At 33.0% G+C, this 16,582-nt stretch overlaps 1 protein-coding gene across 1 annotated transcript; it reads left to right on the top strand.

Annotated features, from left to right (window-relative positions):
* The first annotated feature begins 396 nt into the window (after window positions 1-396).
* Window positions 397-4,463, top strand: LOC115441519. Its single transcript, XM_037437922.1, has 4 exons — window positions 397-591; window positions 3,136-3,773; window positions 3,861-4,088; window positions 4,327-4,463. The coding sequence occupies exons 1-4, from the start codon at window positions 581-583 to the stop codon at window positions 4,461-4,463; spliced, it is 1,014 nt and encodes a 337-aa protein (XP_037293819.1). The 5' UTR covers window positions 397-580.
* Window positions 4,464-16,582: the final 12,119 nt, after the last annotated feature.

Below are 16,582 nucleotides of genomic sequence, written 5' to 3'. Positions count from 1 at the left end.
TTTTGAGACATCCATTCTTACGACCCACATCTCGCGCTTACCAGGATGCTACTTTACAAATTCACAAGCACTGCAAGTAAAAAGTGATCGTAAATTATACAGACACTAAAAATAACTTCTCTTCAACAGAAACACAGGTCAATCCGATTACATACAAAAACAAACTATAAAAAACCGGACTTGATGTCCATAAAGCGGGAATAACGGGTCCGATAAATTCCGGATTAAATGCAAAAAAAGACCAAAAGCTTCGCAACGAGCACGGAGGACCAAAAAATCTTATTTCGCCACAAAACAAGCACGCAAACCAGAGATCATCGATCGAAGCGAGGTCTTATAACAGTACTTTAATCACGGCAGCCTCCCGGGTTATGTAACAGCTAGTCCTACCGCGCCTTCCATCATCACACCACGCGGATGGGTTACTTCCTGAACTAATACGCGACAAAAACCAATTGACATATTTTTTTAAATCCATAAACGCGTTTTATGATTTGAATTTCGAACGCTTTTTGCTGTGCCTGTTATTGGTTGGATTGACATTTGCCGTGAAATGTTTTGATTTACCGCCGTTTTTATAATGGAGATCAGGTTTGTGTGTTTTTTTTGCACCAAAATATGTTTTTTTTTGCATGTGGTTTTAAGTAGTTCCCATAAGCTTTTTTACTTGCATAGCAAAGGAGTACTATTCTAATTTGCATATAACTTTAATAAAAATATTCAATTAAGAAATAAAACTTGATTCAAGTTTCAAACTTAGCGTTCCGAACGCAGAAAACAATACCTTACATATAATTGTCCTTAAAAGTTATTTAGTACAAAGGAAAATAATGAATATAATGAAAAAAAAATTGTGATAATGGAAATCATACGGCAATGTAGCAAGTACTGAAGGGAATAACATAATTTAGTAATTAAGGGACGCAAAATAACTTTTAATTGGCCTTTATTTAAAGTTACCTACCGCATCAACTGCCATAACTAACTCAAAATAGAGAAATATAAATATTTTCCTTAAGCCAGGCAAAGTAAAATTATAATACTTTAAAATATTCAAAGAAGAAACTAACCTAACACTGTAGTTGTTCATTTGCACATTTTCAGGAGGAATACCATACATATTCCACGTAAACCTCATGTATCATCATTGTAATAAACCTTAACAAAAACGTTTTGACCATACCATGTACCTTAAAAGATGTGCACTCATCAAACAAGCCATGTGAATTCATTGTCAGTAGTCATTTGTACTTCCGGTGACACCGTGGTAGGATATGTTTTATATCTGACCGGATATCGACCACCGTACACAAAATGTTGAAAACCGCCATAGTGGCCCACGTAAGTGTGTCGCGTTCCGGGTTCGGTCTGTGTATATCCGGTTCGAACAGGCCGGCATAATTGTGTCGATTGTCGAGGGGTAATCATCTCTCGTCAGTCGATATTCTATTGGACCCCACTCCTCTTACCACCAGTGCAGTGGTCATTTTACTATGGCTGTATAAAAAAAAGTGCCAATCTTAACTGAATGGACGAACACCGGTTCCTCTTTTAGAAACATTATATCTTGTCTGCTGTATTTTTACTACGTAATGAATACAGAGTGGACAGGAAGCTGGATTTAAAGCTGTTATTCTTATTTTGAACTAGCTTTTGCTCGCGACTCCGCCAGCGTTAGAATGTTTTCCCGGGATAAAATTTCCGCTTTATATTTTTCGAGATTAAAAATAGCTTATAAGTTATAAGTAATAGTAGCATAGAAGAGTACTGTTGCTTCTTATACGTGAAAAGAAAACAAAATTTGTTTAATAGTTTCTGAGCTTCGCGCGTTCAAAGAACAAACAAACCTTGCAGCTTTATATATTAGTATTGATTAAGATAAATAAAAATAAACAAACCGGCTAATGATATCCGGTCGATGTTACCTGTACAGTATTTTATTAGAAATAAATTTTGCTTACGGCTTTGCAATCTTATAATTTCTGGTAATCACTTTAAGATTGATTTTAGTAAAATCATTTAACGAATACCTACACTCCATATAATATGCTGCTCCATATGCGGTTCATCGTTTATTGGTCCCTATAAGCTATTTTTACATCCTTTTCTCTTACGTAAGTGTTTAATCATAATGTGTCCGGAAATGTCATGTATTTATAGTTTTGACAGATGATAAAATTTAAAAAGATAGTAATGAGACGAAAGCTTCTTCTTATATAATTTTATATAAGTACTAACATGTCAGCTCATATAATATAAAAATTTTCGGTTTAATAAATCGGACACTAACATCACGATTACATAAAACATTTTGAGTATATTTCAGAAACTAAAAGCTGGAAACGACAAATGTTCTTGCTGATTCAGATTCTTAGAGTCCATGGCATTCTCCTATGGCGATATAAATTATAATAGTCTGGTTATGTAAAGGATTGTAAAAGAAGTGAAAAATATGTTTTAATAAGACGAAGTCCCCAACTTCTTAATTAAAGTCTTAGGTACTTGACTCATAAATTGCCCACAGCCTAATCTGGTAGTATCTAATTTTATGCAAAGATTCCATACATATTATTACCATCAGGTGCGTAAAATTTAATTTAACTGACAACTTCGCTGTTATATTTAAACCAAACTGTGACTAAAACCAAAGAAAAAGTTATATGTTTCTAAAAACATATTATTTTATGTAGGATATTGGCACTCCAGTGAGTAGCTGAAGATTGCCAAAACATCGCGCTAGTTGCGATAGAATACATCTTAAAATATCTTGGTAACGCAACAATTTATAGTATCACAAGGTTACGGGTTTTAGGTCAAAAAGATGTGTGAGAAATAAATTCTAGAAATTGTACAATATTATGTCGATGACACTATGCAAATGTGATAGTTACACAAACATTTATTAGTTAGATCTTAATGCTTTTTGCCAATCAACGCCCCAATTATATAAGTCTTATATTTGCAATATTTTTTAACATTCTAAATACAAATCTAGAACATGATTTATCATATATTAAAAACAACTGACTTTGTCAAGCAAAAAAATGTACTCAGCGCACGTTTTACAAGGAAATTATTTAAGAATTCCTTTTTATTTTAAGTTCGCAAAAAAGTAACGAGTCTTACTGTGCACAGGTACAAATACATTCTTGCCGTAACAACGCTGCTTTCAAGTTGCGTCAGTAACGAAAAAATAAATGCAGACACTGATCACTCTAAGGAAAAAGACAGATCTAATTGTCCATTCTCAAAAATAGTTGAAGACATCTTCAATATACACAACAAAAGTTCTGAGAATAAAGTTTATGCAGAAGATAAAGAAAGAGCAAAATTATTTCTCCATTCCATAGCCAATGTTACTAGTTTAAATGAAAGCAGAACTCAAGAAGAACTAGTAAATAGCATAATAGCTTCTATAAATCGAATAAAAAATGATATAAAAGAAGTAAGTAAAAATGAAACCAAACTAAATGAAGCCATTATAATTAATCCTCCAAATGATCAGAATCTGGGTAAAGATCTTTTGAATAATGGACCTAAAATTGTGAGCGGTGTCGAAGAAAGAGTAGACACGGTAAAAGAACATACTATAGCCAAGAAGACACATACAAAATTTGAACAAAAAACAACAACTGAAACAACGGTAACAGAAAAGATAAAATATATGGAAGTGCTTACAATAGAACCAAACAATACTCATGTAATGAATACGTCGTCAAACAATATAATAGAAGTTCTGAAACATCTTATGCCCATGTTCAACAATTCATTAAGTAAAAATTACACAACATAACAATCATAGAGAGAAATTATGAAAAAATCATTCATTCACGGCAACAAAAACGTGTCAACTATTGTAGTGACTTACTGTGATAAAGAAAACTTAACAAAACCAAACTTTGCTAATATAGAGAATGATGAGATACCACAGTATGATGAATACGAAGACGATGAAGATATCGGTGATGACAATGATTCAATGAATATGACTATTGGAGAAAAAAAAGATATTATGGAGGCAGCTGAATATGGCATGAGGAAAATGCACGAACTTTACAGCGTTCTGGAACCCAAGCTGTACTCTATGGGTGAGTGACATTTTATATTCAAGATTCGTTTGAATTCTCTTCAATAAACTATACCGTAACGCAAGAAATATCTTCTTAAAGATGAAGGAAAACTTCGTAAGGGGACCTTAAATACCTAAAAATTCTGAATAAAAAATGTCTGTGGTAGACCAACCCGCACTAGACTAGCGTAGTGAAAAATATATAATACAGAGCTGGGATTATTATATATTTTTAAAAATATTTTTTGATTTCACAGGCTTGTGGCTGGACGATACAAACCCAGCCCGGTACGTGGCAGCTTTCAACGCGCCTTCTGAGGACGCAGCCAAATTTTCCCGGTACGGCTACGCAACTCTACAAGCTGCTACCAGATTAAGACAACTTACAAGGTAAATACCATAACATTTAGTTATCTTCCTGTAAAAACATAAATAATATACCTAATATCATAAACATTTTCGTAAAATATACCTACACTTGTACCCCTGAAGGGGTAAAGTGAAAACCTATTATTCCGAATTACATCTATCTATTCTATCTATCTATATCTATACTTATAATAAATCTGTAGAGAGGTCAATTCTGTACATGAAATATATTTCCAACATAATAACTATCAGGGGGTGATTAGGGATCGATACTGATGCCAAAAATGCAATTAGTAAAATTTTTGTCTGTCTGTCTGTCTGTCTGTCTGTCTGTCTGTATAACCATTATAGAAACAAAAACTACTCGACGGATTTTAACGAAACTTGGTACAATTATTTGTCATACTCCTGTGCTGGTTATAGTATACTTTTCATCACGCTACAATTAATAGGAGCAGAGCAGTGAAGGGAAATGTTGGGAAAACGGGAGAAGTTACTCCATTTTTAGCTTCCGTCGCGTGTGCAACCTTAATGGTTAAAGCTACACAGAAATCATGTATGACGGAAATGTTCTCCTTAAAATTATGTAAAAAATATCCCACGACAGCATATTTCTATCTTTTATGGTTCACTCACAATAACACGTGTAACTCACGATAGCTTAGCAGTTCGAAGCTTTCTCATTATATTTGTCTACTCTTACGTTTATAACACTCTCAGTCATCCCTAATTAAAAAAGTTAACATTATTAAATATTCCATAAAAAGAATCATAGAAATCGGTATAGAAACACCAAAGTTATACATGAAATACGCTAATAATAAGCCATCATGCGTGAATACTGAATCATGCTATAAGGATTATTTTTGTATATATATAAGGTCGCGAACGCACAGGCAGGCGGCTTGCTTGGCACCTAGAGCCTAGCGAATCACCTAGCGAGTAGCTTCGTAAAACGAACATTCTCGAACGTTCGCGACCGGCTCCATTTTTGAAGTCCGAAATCCACGCGGGCGAAGCTGCGAGCGGAAGCTAGTTAGGAAATAAAAATGATACAACCATGCTGTAGACATAATATTATATACGGTAAACTTACAGAGACTTTCCCGCCCTCACACCCTCCACTACAAGTCTTGTAAGCCATAATCAGCAGTGGTACGCATTTTATGACACCGAGCGGTAAAGTTCAGTGAGTCTCAGGGAACTAATATGTCTTTATCCCGAAACGAAATTATTCAAATACAAAGATAAGAAGAAGATAGAAATATTAACAGCACACTTTCCTTTATGGCAAAGTGGAAGACTTACGGTAAACTTACAGCATGCATACTAGGTTGTCTTGACGTGAAACAACTTGCTTTCGTATGGTGAAAGAGATTTCCCAAACAAATTGCCAACGTTCTCTCTACGACCTTTCGTCCAAATCCCTATTCCTTTGCTTTCAGATGATTAATTAACCATCGACGCACCATAATTATTTAAGCATCATTTTAGAATGAACACTAAATGTATTAAATAAATAAACAGTAATAAACACCGTTTAAATAGAAGTATTTCCTTGTGTTAATATCGCGCGTGGTTCTAGAATGCATATTTTAATAACTCTTATAATATAACGTGGTATTGCTGTTACAGTGGCGAACGGTCGAAATTACGGATTCCTGCCCGTTTCTCTTTATGTAGAATTTAATTATCATTAGAATTATTTACAGACCGCATTCATGAACATTAGTACCTATATGTTGCGTCGGCTTGCTTTCGGAAAATTTCACCTTTCGCCACTGCTATGCTACTGGTTATAATTAGAGGAAGTTACATAGATTTAATAAACATTTCATTGGATGTAGTTATTTTTTTATGATTCCTAGAAAAGTTTTTACTTATAAACCCACATTATTATTAAGTTTAATTTAACCACGTCGTGCAAGAAACACACTTTCAATTTCAAAGTTCTGTTAGGAAAATGGCTTTACATATTGTGTAGGCAGCGCATAAAACTGATTTATTTACAACCGGTTTAGGTCTAAAAATAGATAGAGTCTACCTTCCACTTTCACTTGCGCTTTATGGTCATGTAATAGAGTTCTGGAGGTACTTATCTGGAGATTTCTGTATTTAAAGTCAAAGTTCATAGTTTCTACTTCTCAGTAATCTGTATATGATTGTCCATGATTATTAACATTATCTATTGAATTGTTTTTGGTGGCTTTTGTTATATTATAGAGATATTTATACTCATTCATGTCATAACAGTAGGCAGTAATTTTCTAAAAAGTTTGAGATATATGAAGCTGATTTATTCTGATAGTCGTCTAATATAGACAGAAGTATCGTGTAAGTTGTTATCTTTTGTACAAAATATGTATAATTTTTATAAGCAATTATTATCGATGTTAAACTAAAAATAGATATAACAAGCTCATCAAACCTGAGTTTTAAATGGAAAAAAAATTATTGAAACTATAATCTTTTTTAATACTCGCCGTCCAAATGTAGAGCGGTCTCTCATTTCAAAATATTCATCTGCGAAGTGCAAATTTATTTCCTATTGCATCACAGGTCATGGGAAGCTAACAGTCACTTGGTATATATTCGGCCTCGTTAAATCTATACCACTTTCAATATTTCATAATTTAATAGTCAAAACTTCACACGCATTTTTCCTTATATCTGATCATAAATCATATAGTAATAACTGCGTGTGTTGGTATTTATAGCATAGAGCCAAATTAAATGTCAGGGCATCTTCTTCAACTAATAAAATAATAAAATTAATGTATGAAAAGGACAGGGTCATAATTTCAATATAAAATGTTTATTCTTCTAGGTCCATGTAATTGCAGTGTGTAAGTCTGATATGACACCTGCTTAGTTCGATCGTCTCAAAAACTCAAAAGTCTGAATACTTTCATTGTAATGATTTCTTAAGTTTACGCGAATGTAAGACATTGAAATAAATGGACCCCTACGTGACCACGAAGGCTGCAAAGTTTTCAAATTATCGGGAGAAAATTATAAAATAAAAACCGCGATAGAATCCGAAAAAATAGTTTTATTCCAGTACTTTAATTGTACTCACTGATAACAATAACGACATACAATAATTGTTTTGTAATTTTATTAAAAGTAAACTTGCAAAAGGATCAATAGGTGCATACTTACCATTAAAATGCTTTTAAAATTACTTCATGCATAATGCAATGGATATTTCTTGCATCTTTATCCGGTTCGAGAGATTACGGCTGCACCATGATTAGAAAAATCACTAATTTCCTGCGAGCATAAGTAATGGGGCTTCATTAGATGTAATTTTTAAAACATGTTTCTAATATAATTATGCCCACATTTTCCAATAAAAACTTCACTTAAAATGTAATGTCGTTTATAATGAGCTAGCTGTTCATGATCTAAGCATTGTTGTTTAATAGGTATACTTTCATATGAGTGGGGTTTAGAAAAAAACTATTATTAATACATTATAAACTTTGACTTCGCGTCTTCATAACGAATTCGTATTGAATTCAGAGAGTTAGGAGCCTAAATTAAGTGCCTAAATGAGAGGTCTGTCAAGGTTCTTGGTTTTCAAAACGCTAATAAATAATATAGAATCACTTTATCTCGGACCTTGCTATTTTGAATATTCCTTTCTAGAGTTGAGCAAGTGTAACTACAAAATTGATGAGCTTGTAAAATAAATTGATATACTTAATATAACCACAGATAATATATTATATAAGTAGTAAGAAGTACAAGCTAGAAACAAATACTTTAAAGCCTACAATTCACAAATCACATAATAAACTAGTGAATGCAGGCATAAATTCCTTTTATATTAAATTATATGTAGGAGACGTGATGAAATGCCTCATCAAACATCACTACATAACCTTATTCTACTGAACAGTTATCCGGAGGTACAAGTGGAGGTAAGCGGTTCTTGTTATTACGTCTAATTGACAAACATCGTGATCAAAACAGGATCTTCTTGTGCCTACATAGTTATTAAGTTATCATTGAATCTGTCGGAAGGGGCACTAGGAATACTAAGCGAAGTTTATTTACAACAGTATTTTTTAGAACTCTTGCGTTTCCTTTAATGCAAATGATTTACAAATGTAGGTAATTTTTATAAAATAATTTAACCGAACGATATCACCGGTGTCTTCATTAATTTCGTTTTTACTTTTAAATTTTACTACTAACAATTACTTTAAAAAAAACAATATAATTTAAAACGATATACAAAAAACATTTATTAAAATTACGCCGACTAACCTAAAGCCTCTAGGAGGCCGTGGCCAGTAGCGGATCAGTATAAGATAGAGCTACATTTTTATAAATTGTACAAAACTGAACATGATTTCAAACGATAAGCAAAAATTATTCTGTTAAAATTATGCCGACTATGATCTAAAGCTTCTAGAAGACCGTGTCCAATAATGAAACAGTATAAGATAGAGCCACAGTTTTGTAAGTGCCAGCCCTGCACACCTGTGGTCACATTAACGCAGTCAACAGGTTAGGACGAGGATTCGCATCCTGCCACCAATCCCACGATTACTTCGCAATAATGTTTACCCATAATATTAATACATTCAAGTATATATTGAGACATCGTTGCAGGCGAAAGGGCTGTTATTAAAGTTATTTCTGATTTCGTTTTGTAAGCGTCAAAAATCTTATTGTTGGTCTTAAGCAATAACATGCCCTCGTTGAAGTATATTTATATTTTTTTAAAATAGATACATTTAATAAAATGTATGTAAAAAATACCTTATATCACAGTCACAAAAACTAATTAAAATGTAGCGGCATAAATTGACGAAATCATTCAAAGGAATCTAAACCGAATGACTCAAAGGTGACATAATATCCTGTAACACGGTACACACTTTCTTCATCACGACCACCGACATAACGAGAGAAGGATACGGATCTGAAAGTTTGCTGTTATCATTTCATTCTACATTTATGATAGTTACCTAAATGGAGAATAATTATAAGGTAATGTGACCGAAAAAAAATTCGGTTCCTTCCTCAAGGAACCTCAAATACACGGTTTTGGTCTTTTTGTGTAGTTATTAAAAAAAAAAACATACTACGATTTTTTATCAGTTATTATAATAATTTATAATATTTAGTGATATGGTGCAATGTAATCAAAAGTTTTTCATTATTATTCATGAAGAAATAAATTAGTTAGGCCTTCAAAGGGTCCGTTACAATTAAATATATTATTTCCATAAATGACACAAATCTTAAAAAACATTTTCAGCAGAAATTGACGACTTTTGCTTAACTATTATTGGTGAAAGGATATTCTCCAAGGACAGAGATGTAAATGCTTTCGAAGACCGAGCAAAGGCCTATAAAAACCGTAACATTAAAGCACCGCGCAGACTCATTAACAAGAACAAAATTAGCGGAGATGGTATTAATACATCCGCCATTCGCATGTCTATACACAATTGTAACGTTTTATGCTTTTAGTATATCAATATTCGTACCGTTAGGACAAATTGAAAACGGGTACATCGCATAACGGTTACAATTGATGGTTCATACTTAATAACCGTATGTAATATAGGTATCATTCTTTACGAATTAAACGTATAAGATAAAAACATGTTTGTATCCATGTAATTCTATTCGATATAAGAATACATTAGTACTTTACTCTTTGGTTTCGCATTTATTTTGAGCTTGACTTTATGTATTTGGTCGAGCTATATTATATTTGACGATTTACATTTACTAGGACATCATGAAATAAAGCAACAATCATTGAACTGAAATAATTTGTGAATTAAAAATAATACAAACTTGACTTAATTCATGGTGAACCGAAAAATAAAATGCATTTATGTGTGAGTTGTGAATATCTATGAATGGATGTTGGAAGATCTATAGAGAAGATACCTCATATTATATTAGACATAATACGTTGCAATAACACCAAGCATAATTTACGGTAACAGTTTACGAACTCGAAATGGTTCGAGAAATTGCAACCAACGCATCAACGGTTCAACAAACTTTTTCGTCCCATGATGTCACACAGAGGCTGTAAGTCTCAATACCGACCAGTTCCGACGTAGACTGTAGGTATATTTCGAATCGAAAAATTTAGAGCTTTTTTATGCATAATTTGAAATTCGAACTAAAAAGCCGTCTAATATAATTGTAACTGGTACAACCACTTCTAATCTAATACCTACAGCATTCTGCTGTTTATTATTGAACTTAAAACTCTATAACCTCGACACTTAGGTTTCCCATTGAAAACTAGCGCTGCAATTGTTTTGCAGCAACATAAAGCTGAATGAATAGCCAATTATGGCATTTAAATTACTTTAAGTAAAAAAAAAATATGTATGCGTAATGTGCCAAGAATAAAACTCTTTTCTTTCTTTCATTTTTATTTATATAAATCTCAACTTTCACTACCACTATTTCATTATTAACCCGATTAAAATCATTATAATGTCTCAACGCACGATACAAATTTGATCCAGAAGACGAAGGTTCCAAAAACTGAGCATTAACAGCCATGGAAATGTAACAACCACGACTCGACCGTGAAGTGGACCGAGTTACTGAGCCAATACGACCTACTTAACCATTCTGTAATACATTATTACCATGTTCTGTAACGTACCGCTTATTGCTTTTTTGTTAAATAGTTATGAAATTGAGAATAGGCCGGGGCCTATAATAATAATAATGTCAGCACTGTATTATATACCGTCACACTGCTGGACACGGAGCTCCTCTACTACTGAGATGGATTAGGTCTTAGTCCACAACGCTGGCCTAGTGAGGATTGGTAGACTTCACACACCCTCAAAATTCTTATAAAAAACTTCTCAAGTTCGCAGGTTTTCTCGCAATGTTTTCCTCCACTGTTAAAGCAAGCGATAAATCATAAATACACACATAATTTATAGAAAAGTCAGAGGTATGTGCTCTTGGGATTTGAACTCCAAACGTCTCGGCAGTCCGTTCCATACCCAACTAAGCTATCGCCGCTTATACGATGTGTCAGCGGCGAAATGTATGTATGTACATTGTAAACGACTAGGGAAAGTAGTGGGAAGCGTCTTCGTGGGTGAAATTGAACTGCTAATATATTCAAGTTTAATTTATACCAATAAGAGGGAACATAATAAAAAAAAAACAATAAATGAAACACGAAGTTTCTTGTTCTACCCCATTTTATTATCTCGAATTATAAGCTAAGAATTTTACTATATATTAAATACAATTAATTATATTGTTATACTAATTTGCTACTGTTGGTATGAGGATCTTATAAAATTATGCAAGTTATTAAACAAACACCAAGTGCCATCCATTTCTCACCTCTATTTGTATGGAGGGAAAAGCGTGTGAAAAATTACCGGCATCGCTTTCACATTGTTACGCAAAACGATTTTCACAATTATATTCCGTTCAAAAATATGACGAGACATTATATTTTTTCTTTTCTTTTTTATACAAATGGCGGGAGATATAAACATTGCGATGATATAATATATTTATAACCAGCGAAATTCATGCATATAAGAACTACAAATGTATAGTAAAGCTTTATTTCATAATGGCGGGTCGGTATCAAATTTATTTTAACTTCTATATAAATAATTATGACCTAATATCGTTTAATCATGCGTAATATGATGAGGACGGCGTAATCGATGCTTAAATAGATTTCTACTTACTTCACATGCTTCTAAATTGTGAACTATATTCATTTTCAATACAAAGGTGCCCTTTAATGCTACGCTATCTATTGAATTTCAATCCCAATGTGAATCCGTATTAAACGTGCAGTTGCGTATACGCAACTCAAAGGTTAAACAACATCGAGACCCTACAGCCATTAGGATGTGTGTCAGTTACTTTCATTTATAAGTACGACCTCGCACTCACGTCTCATCGTGAAGATCCTTGAGAATTGTATTGATTATAATTGATAAACTTCAACATTCTAAAGAAGCGTGTTAGGATCGCTCCGTTTTTCCGTCCCTTCCCTATATTTCTACTGCCATAGGAAATGAAGTGGAAATGTATTTTTCTAGAAACGTTTTATAGATTATAATTACATTTCCGCTTGCTCAAAATAATCCACAAAAACACTGCTTAACCTGTGGAATCGAAGATATATTTCGAATGTCTTTATGATATCTGAAGAATATATATGACAATATAAAAACTACCATACATAACCCATTGTAAAGGCCGTGATAGCGAACGCGAATCTACAAATTTTCATTGTCAATTACACAACACGACATTGAGCCATGAACGCGATACGTATTTTAACCAAAACAACAAACACGTGCTATATTACCATAGGAACAATGCGTTTGAACATAGCTGATACAAATATAGAGTCGACCCTGATGTAAAATGACCATATAAACTGATTCCTGACGGCTTCCTTTTCGTAATTTATGTAAAATTTAATTATCATTAGAACGATTTCCACACCCCATTTATGCATAATATTAGTAACTATAATATGTTGTGTAAAGACACAAGAAAGTCTTTAGGAAAATTTTACCCTTCGCCGCTGCGCCCTAGGCCCTAGGGCAAAGGTGAGCATGACAATATCGTGTCAATCAATCATCATCACAATTTTAATTTCATATGTTTGGAATTAAAACGAAATTTTAGAGCACCTTTAATTACATTTTAAAGTTAATAACTCTACATTCTAGTTGATGGCTTTTACAATTTTATTGCATTAAATAACATAAAACTTGTAGAAATCACAACCTTAAAAGCATAGAAAACGACATAAAAATATTTTAAAAAATAATGTGGATACGAAAGCTGTTCGACTCTCTAGAAAGCTCAATCGCCGCCATATCACGACCGGTTCGCAAAAACGTGTACAACCATATTATGAGAAATACTATGTGTTACTCGCGGTGCGGAACTAGCAATTAATGCTGCATTTGATACATTCATATACACTTTTTCTCATAAATTCCGATTTTATTGTCTTTATACATTTTTTTTCTGTAAGCCAAAAAATTAATTGTTTGAAAAATCTGCGCCCAAAGCGATTTAAATCCTATAACAATAGACATTAGTTTCAGAATGTCGAGTTATCTGCCTGAAATATCTCGTATTAACCAGAACACGTAGTTCTTAAATCACTTGACCACAGACATAGTCAAGACGATGGTACTCACTACGCATCTAGCTATATTAACCCGAACCTGATATACGTTAATTTATCGATATCATAACATTTAAAAAAAAAAACGGCGATAGCCCAGTTGATTGTGGAACGGACTGCCAAAACGAATGTCCGCAGGTTCGAACCCAAGGGCACACACCTCTGACTTTTCTAAATACTATGTATGTATTCTTTGTGAATTATCGCTTGCTTTTACGGTGAAGGAAAACATCGTGAGGAAACCTGCATACCTGAAAAATTCTCTATAGGAATTTCGAGGGTGTGTGAAGTCTACCAATCCGCACTAAGCTAGCGTGGTGGACTAAGGCCTAATCCCTCTCAGTAGTAGAGGAGGTCTGTGCCCACTAGTGGGACAGTATATAATACAGGGCTAATATTATTATTATGATTTATTTTTATAACATTCAATCTAATCATGATATTAATTTACCGTTGGGTAGAAGTATTTATAAAGTATCTATAATAAAAACTAAACAATTCAAAATAACAATGCGACTATGACTGGTTCAAAATCTATTTTAGCAATTGCGATTGATAATTTAAAAGGCTGACGTGACATAATCATCAGCGCAGATATTTATCATCTTTAAAAGGAGAAAAAAACTTAATAAAATAAAAATAATTCTTTTTGCAATACTTGACAAAAAATATATATAAAGAAATAATACAGTTAGTAAAAAAAATGTCTGAAATCTTTTTAATAATGTTAAATAGAGCATCTTAGAGAATTCCCCGATGAATTCAATACGAAGCAATCAACAAATCTTAACTGTTAACCGCAGTTAACAGTATCTTTGTAATTGAAGTATAATCTCTATTACGTAGAGTTTGGTCTTTATGTAATTGGAAGTGAAGTGAAGTTTAAATGTTGAAGTTTCAAAACATCAAACAATGACATTGTAAATTAGTAGTTACGCAACAAAGGATATTTTTTTGTTTGCTGAAAATAATGATTGACAAATAAATTTAATCGCACAACGTAGAATATACATAGTTACTTAGTTTAGATAGAGAAAACTATTTAATGCTTTCGTCAATTTGTGTAACACTGAATATTTGTACACAGGAATCGTAGAAATTAATCATCGTAGAAAATTCAACCACAATCTGAGACTAACTCACTTCCATGTACTAAAAGTATATTTTGTTAAACAATTATGTATCTGGTGCGAATAAAAAAAGATAATATGGTCGAATGCGCAGACATTAACGCAATCACACATTGGCGTGTAAAAAATGAATCAACTATTATATCGGTTGGAAACTCCACTAGTCTGCGACTAAGATGGCGTTGCTTGTTTTTGCGGAAAACGGAAGAGACATTGCGTGCACACTGCACAACTAGTTTGACTTCCACTATGAGTTATCACAACATAATTCGCAAATTATTTAAAGAGGAAATCATAACTACATAACACATTGAAGAGCTCGTAATGGTAATTATGTATTGAATGATTATAATATCAACACTACAAGTAATGAATTTTTGGTATTTATTTAGTATCTTAAAGCTATCTGCACTATCATAAACTGTAATGAGTGACATGTTAGAAAATAATATAATGGATACATAATAAAGATACGCACATTCCTATTCATACTGAAGGCCAATTACGTGTAAATCAGGTGTATTGAAACATAAATTAAAATATAGATGAGTCCGATCATTGAATCAAAACAGAATTGCACTTCCTAAACTTACTGAATTGAAAATCATTTTATGTCGTATTTTCAAATCATTATGCTCATAAATCTGACAATAGTCACTGCATTTAACAAAAATACAATGTCATCGTGAGAAACTAAAATAAAAAATGTCTGATAAAGATCTTTCCAGGTAACAACGGACATCGTCCGCTAAATCTCTCCACTTTACACATTTTCCCAGGACAAATGACTGTCATTACCAGGTGTGACCACGTCGTTTTATCCAACACGCACTATAGTATTGTCAGTAATTATTATAAGTGTTATACGGTAAATTTAGAATTGTCGGCCGCAAACTTCCATTATAAGTACATTGAAAGAAATAGGGTTCAGCCTTTGCAGAAAAAAATATTATTCTCACTCGTCTTTAAGTTAAAAACAACGATGTAAAAAAGTTCTTAGGAAACCAATTGTGTACTTGTCTAATACTAAATATGGCTTAGACCTTTATATTCTCAACAATAACAATCCAAATCCTTCCGAATATAATTCGTAGATCCTAGCTCAGAATCAGCAAAGTTCCATCTCATAACCAGCAACATGAGGGATAGTTATATTAACTTTATTTCATAGGAATAGAGCTCGATATTGTAACTATTATTTATCATTCTTTCATCGGTCATCAGTCATTTAACGCCAAATCTGAGTCTGTTGTGTATCGCCACGTATATGATAAGGAACACCATCCAAATTTTAATCAGGCCACCAAATTCATAGAACTACTGGTCAAGTGGTGCTACTTAGGGCCACCTCTACAAATACATTCTGTATTTTTCATGTCGCTTAACGCTAAAATATGCAAGATGGCTAAATTATTTATAAGCAAAGCTCTGCATATTTTCTGCTTTGCATGTACTGCACATTCTTCATTTCAATTCATTAGAAGTCGTATAATTCAGAGTAATTACACTCGCTATAATAGTTTTGGAACCTGAATATGTGCTTTTACGCTATACTGTTGCTAATAAAAATAAATAAATCTTATCACTTTTCAAGACCTACCGAGGTATCTACCAAATTCAAAACGTATTCACAGACAAACTACCTAAAATTTAGTTAATAACTAAATTCCTCGTTTTATTTAATATACCTGTATACTTAATATACTTGTATCATATACCTGGAATATTGTCTGTCAATTAAGTATAAATATATGTTATAATATCCATAACAGGTTGCATACATTGTCTATTACGAGGTGCAGCCGTGGCGGGCAAGTGCCTTTC

This window comes from Manduca sexta, chromosome 12 (assembly GCF_014839805.1).
Source record: "Manduca sexta isolate Smith_Timp_Sample1 chromosome 12, JHU_Msex_v1.0, whole genome shotgun sequence".
NCBI classification, from domain to species: Eukaryota; Metazoa; Arthropoda; class Insecta; order Lepidoptera; family Sphingidae; genus Manduca; species Manduca sexta.
Note: the sequence above shows the minus strand (reverse complement) of the source record. Positions and strands in the feature narration are given on the sequence as shown.

Bases quoted from the DNA above. Each gene is read 5' to 3' on its own strand.
- LOC115441519 (XM_037437922.1), top strand. The intron at 3,774-3,860 runs GTAAAAATTACA...CAACTATTGTAG, and splicing joins CATGTTCAACAATTCATTAA to TGACTTACTGTGATAAAGAA. The intron at 4,089-4,326 runs GTGAGTGACATT...TTGATTTCACAG, and splicing joins ACCCAAGCTGTACTCTATGG to GCTTGTGGCTGGACGATACA.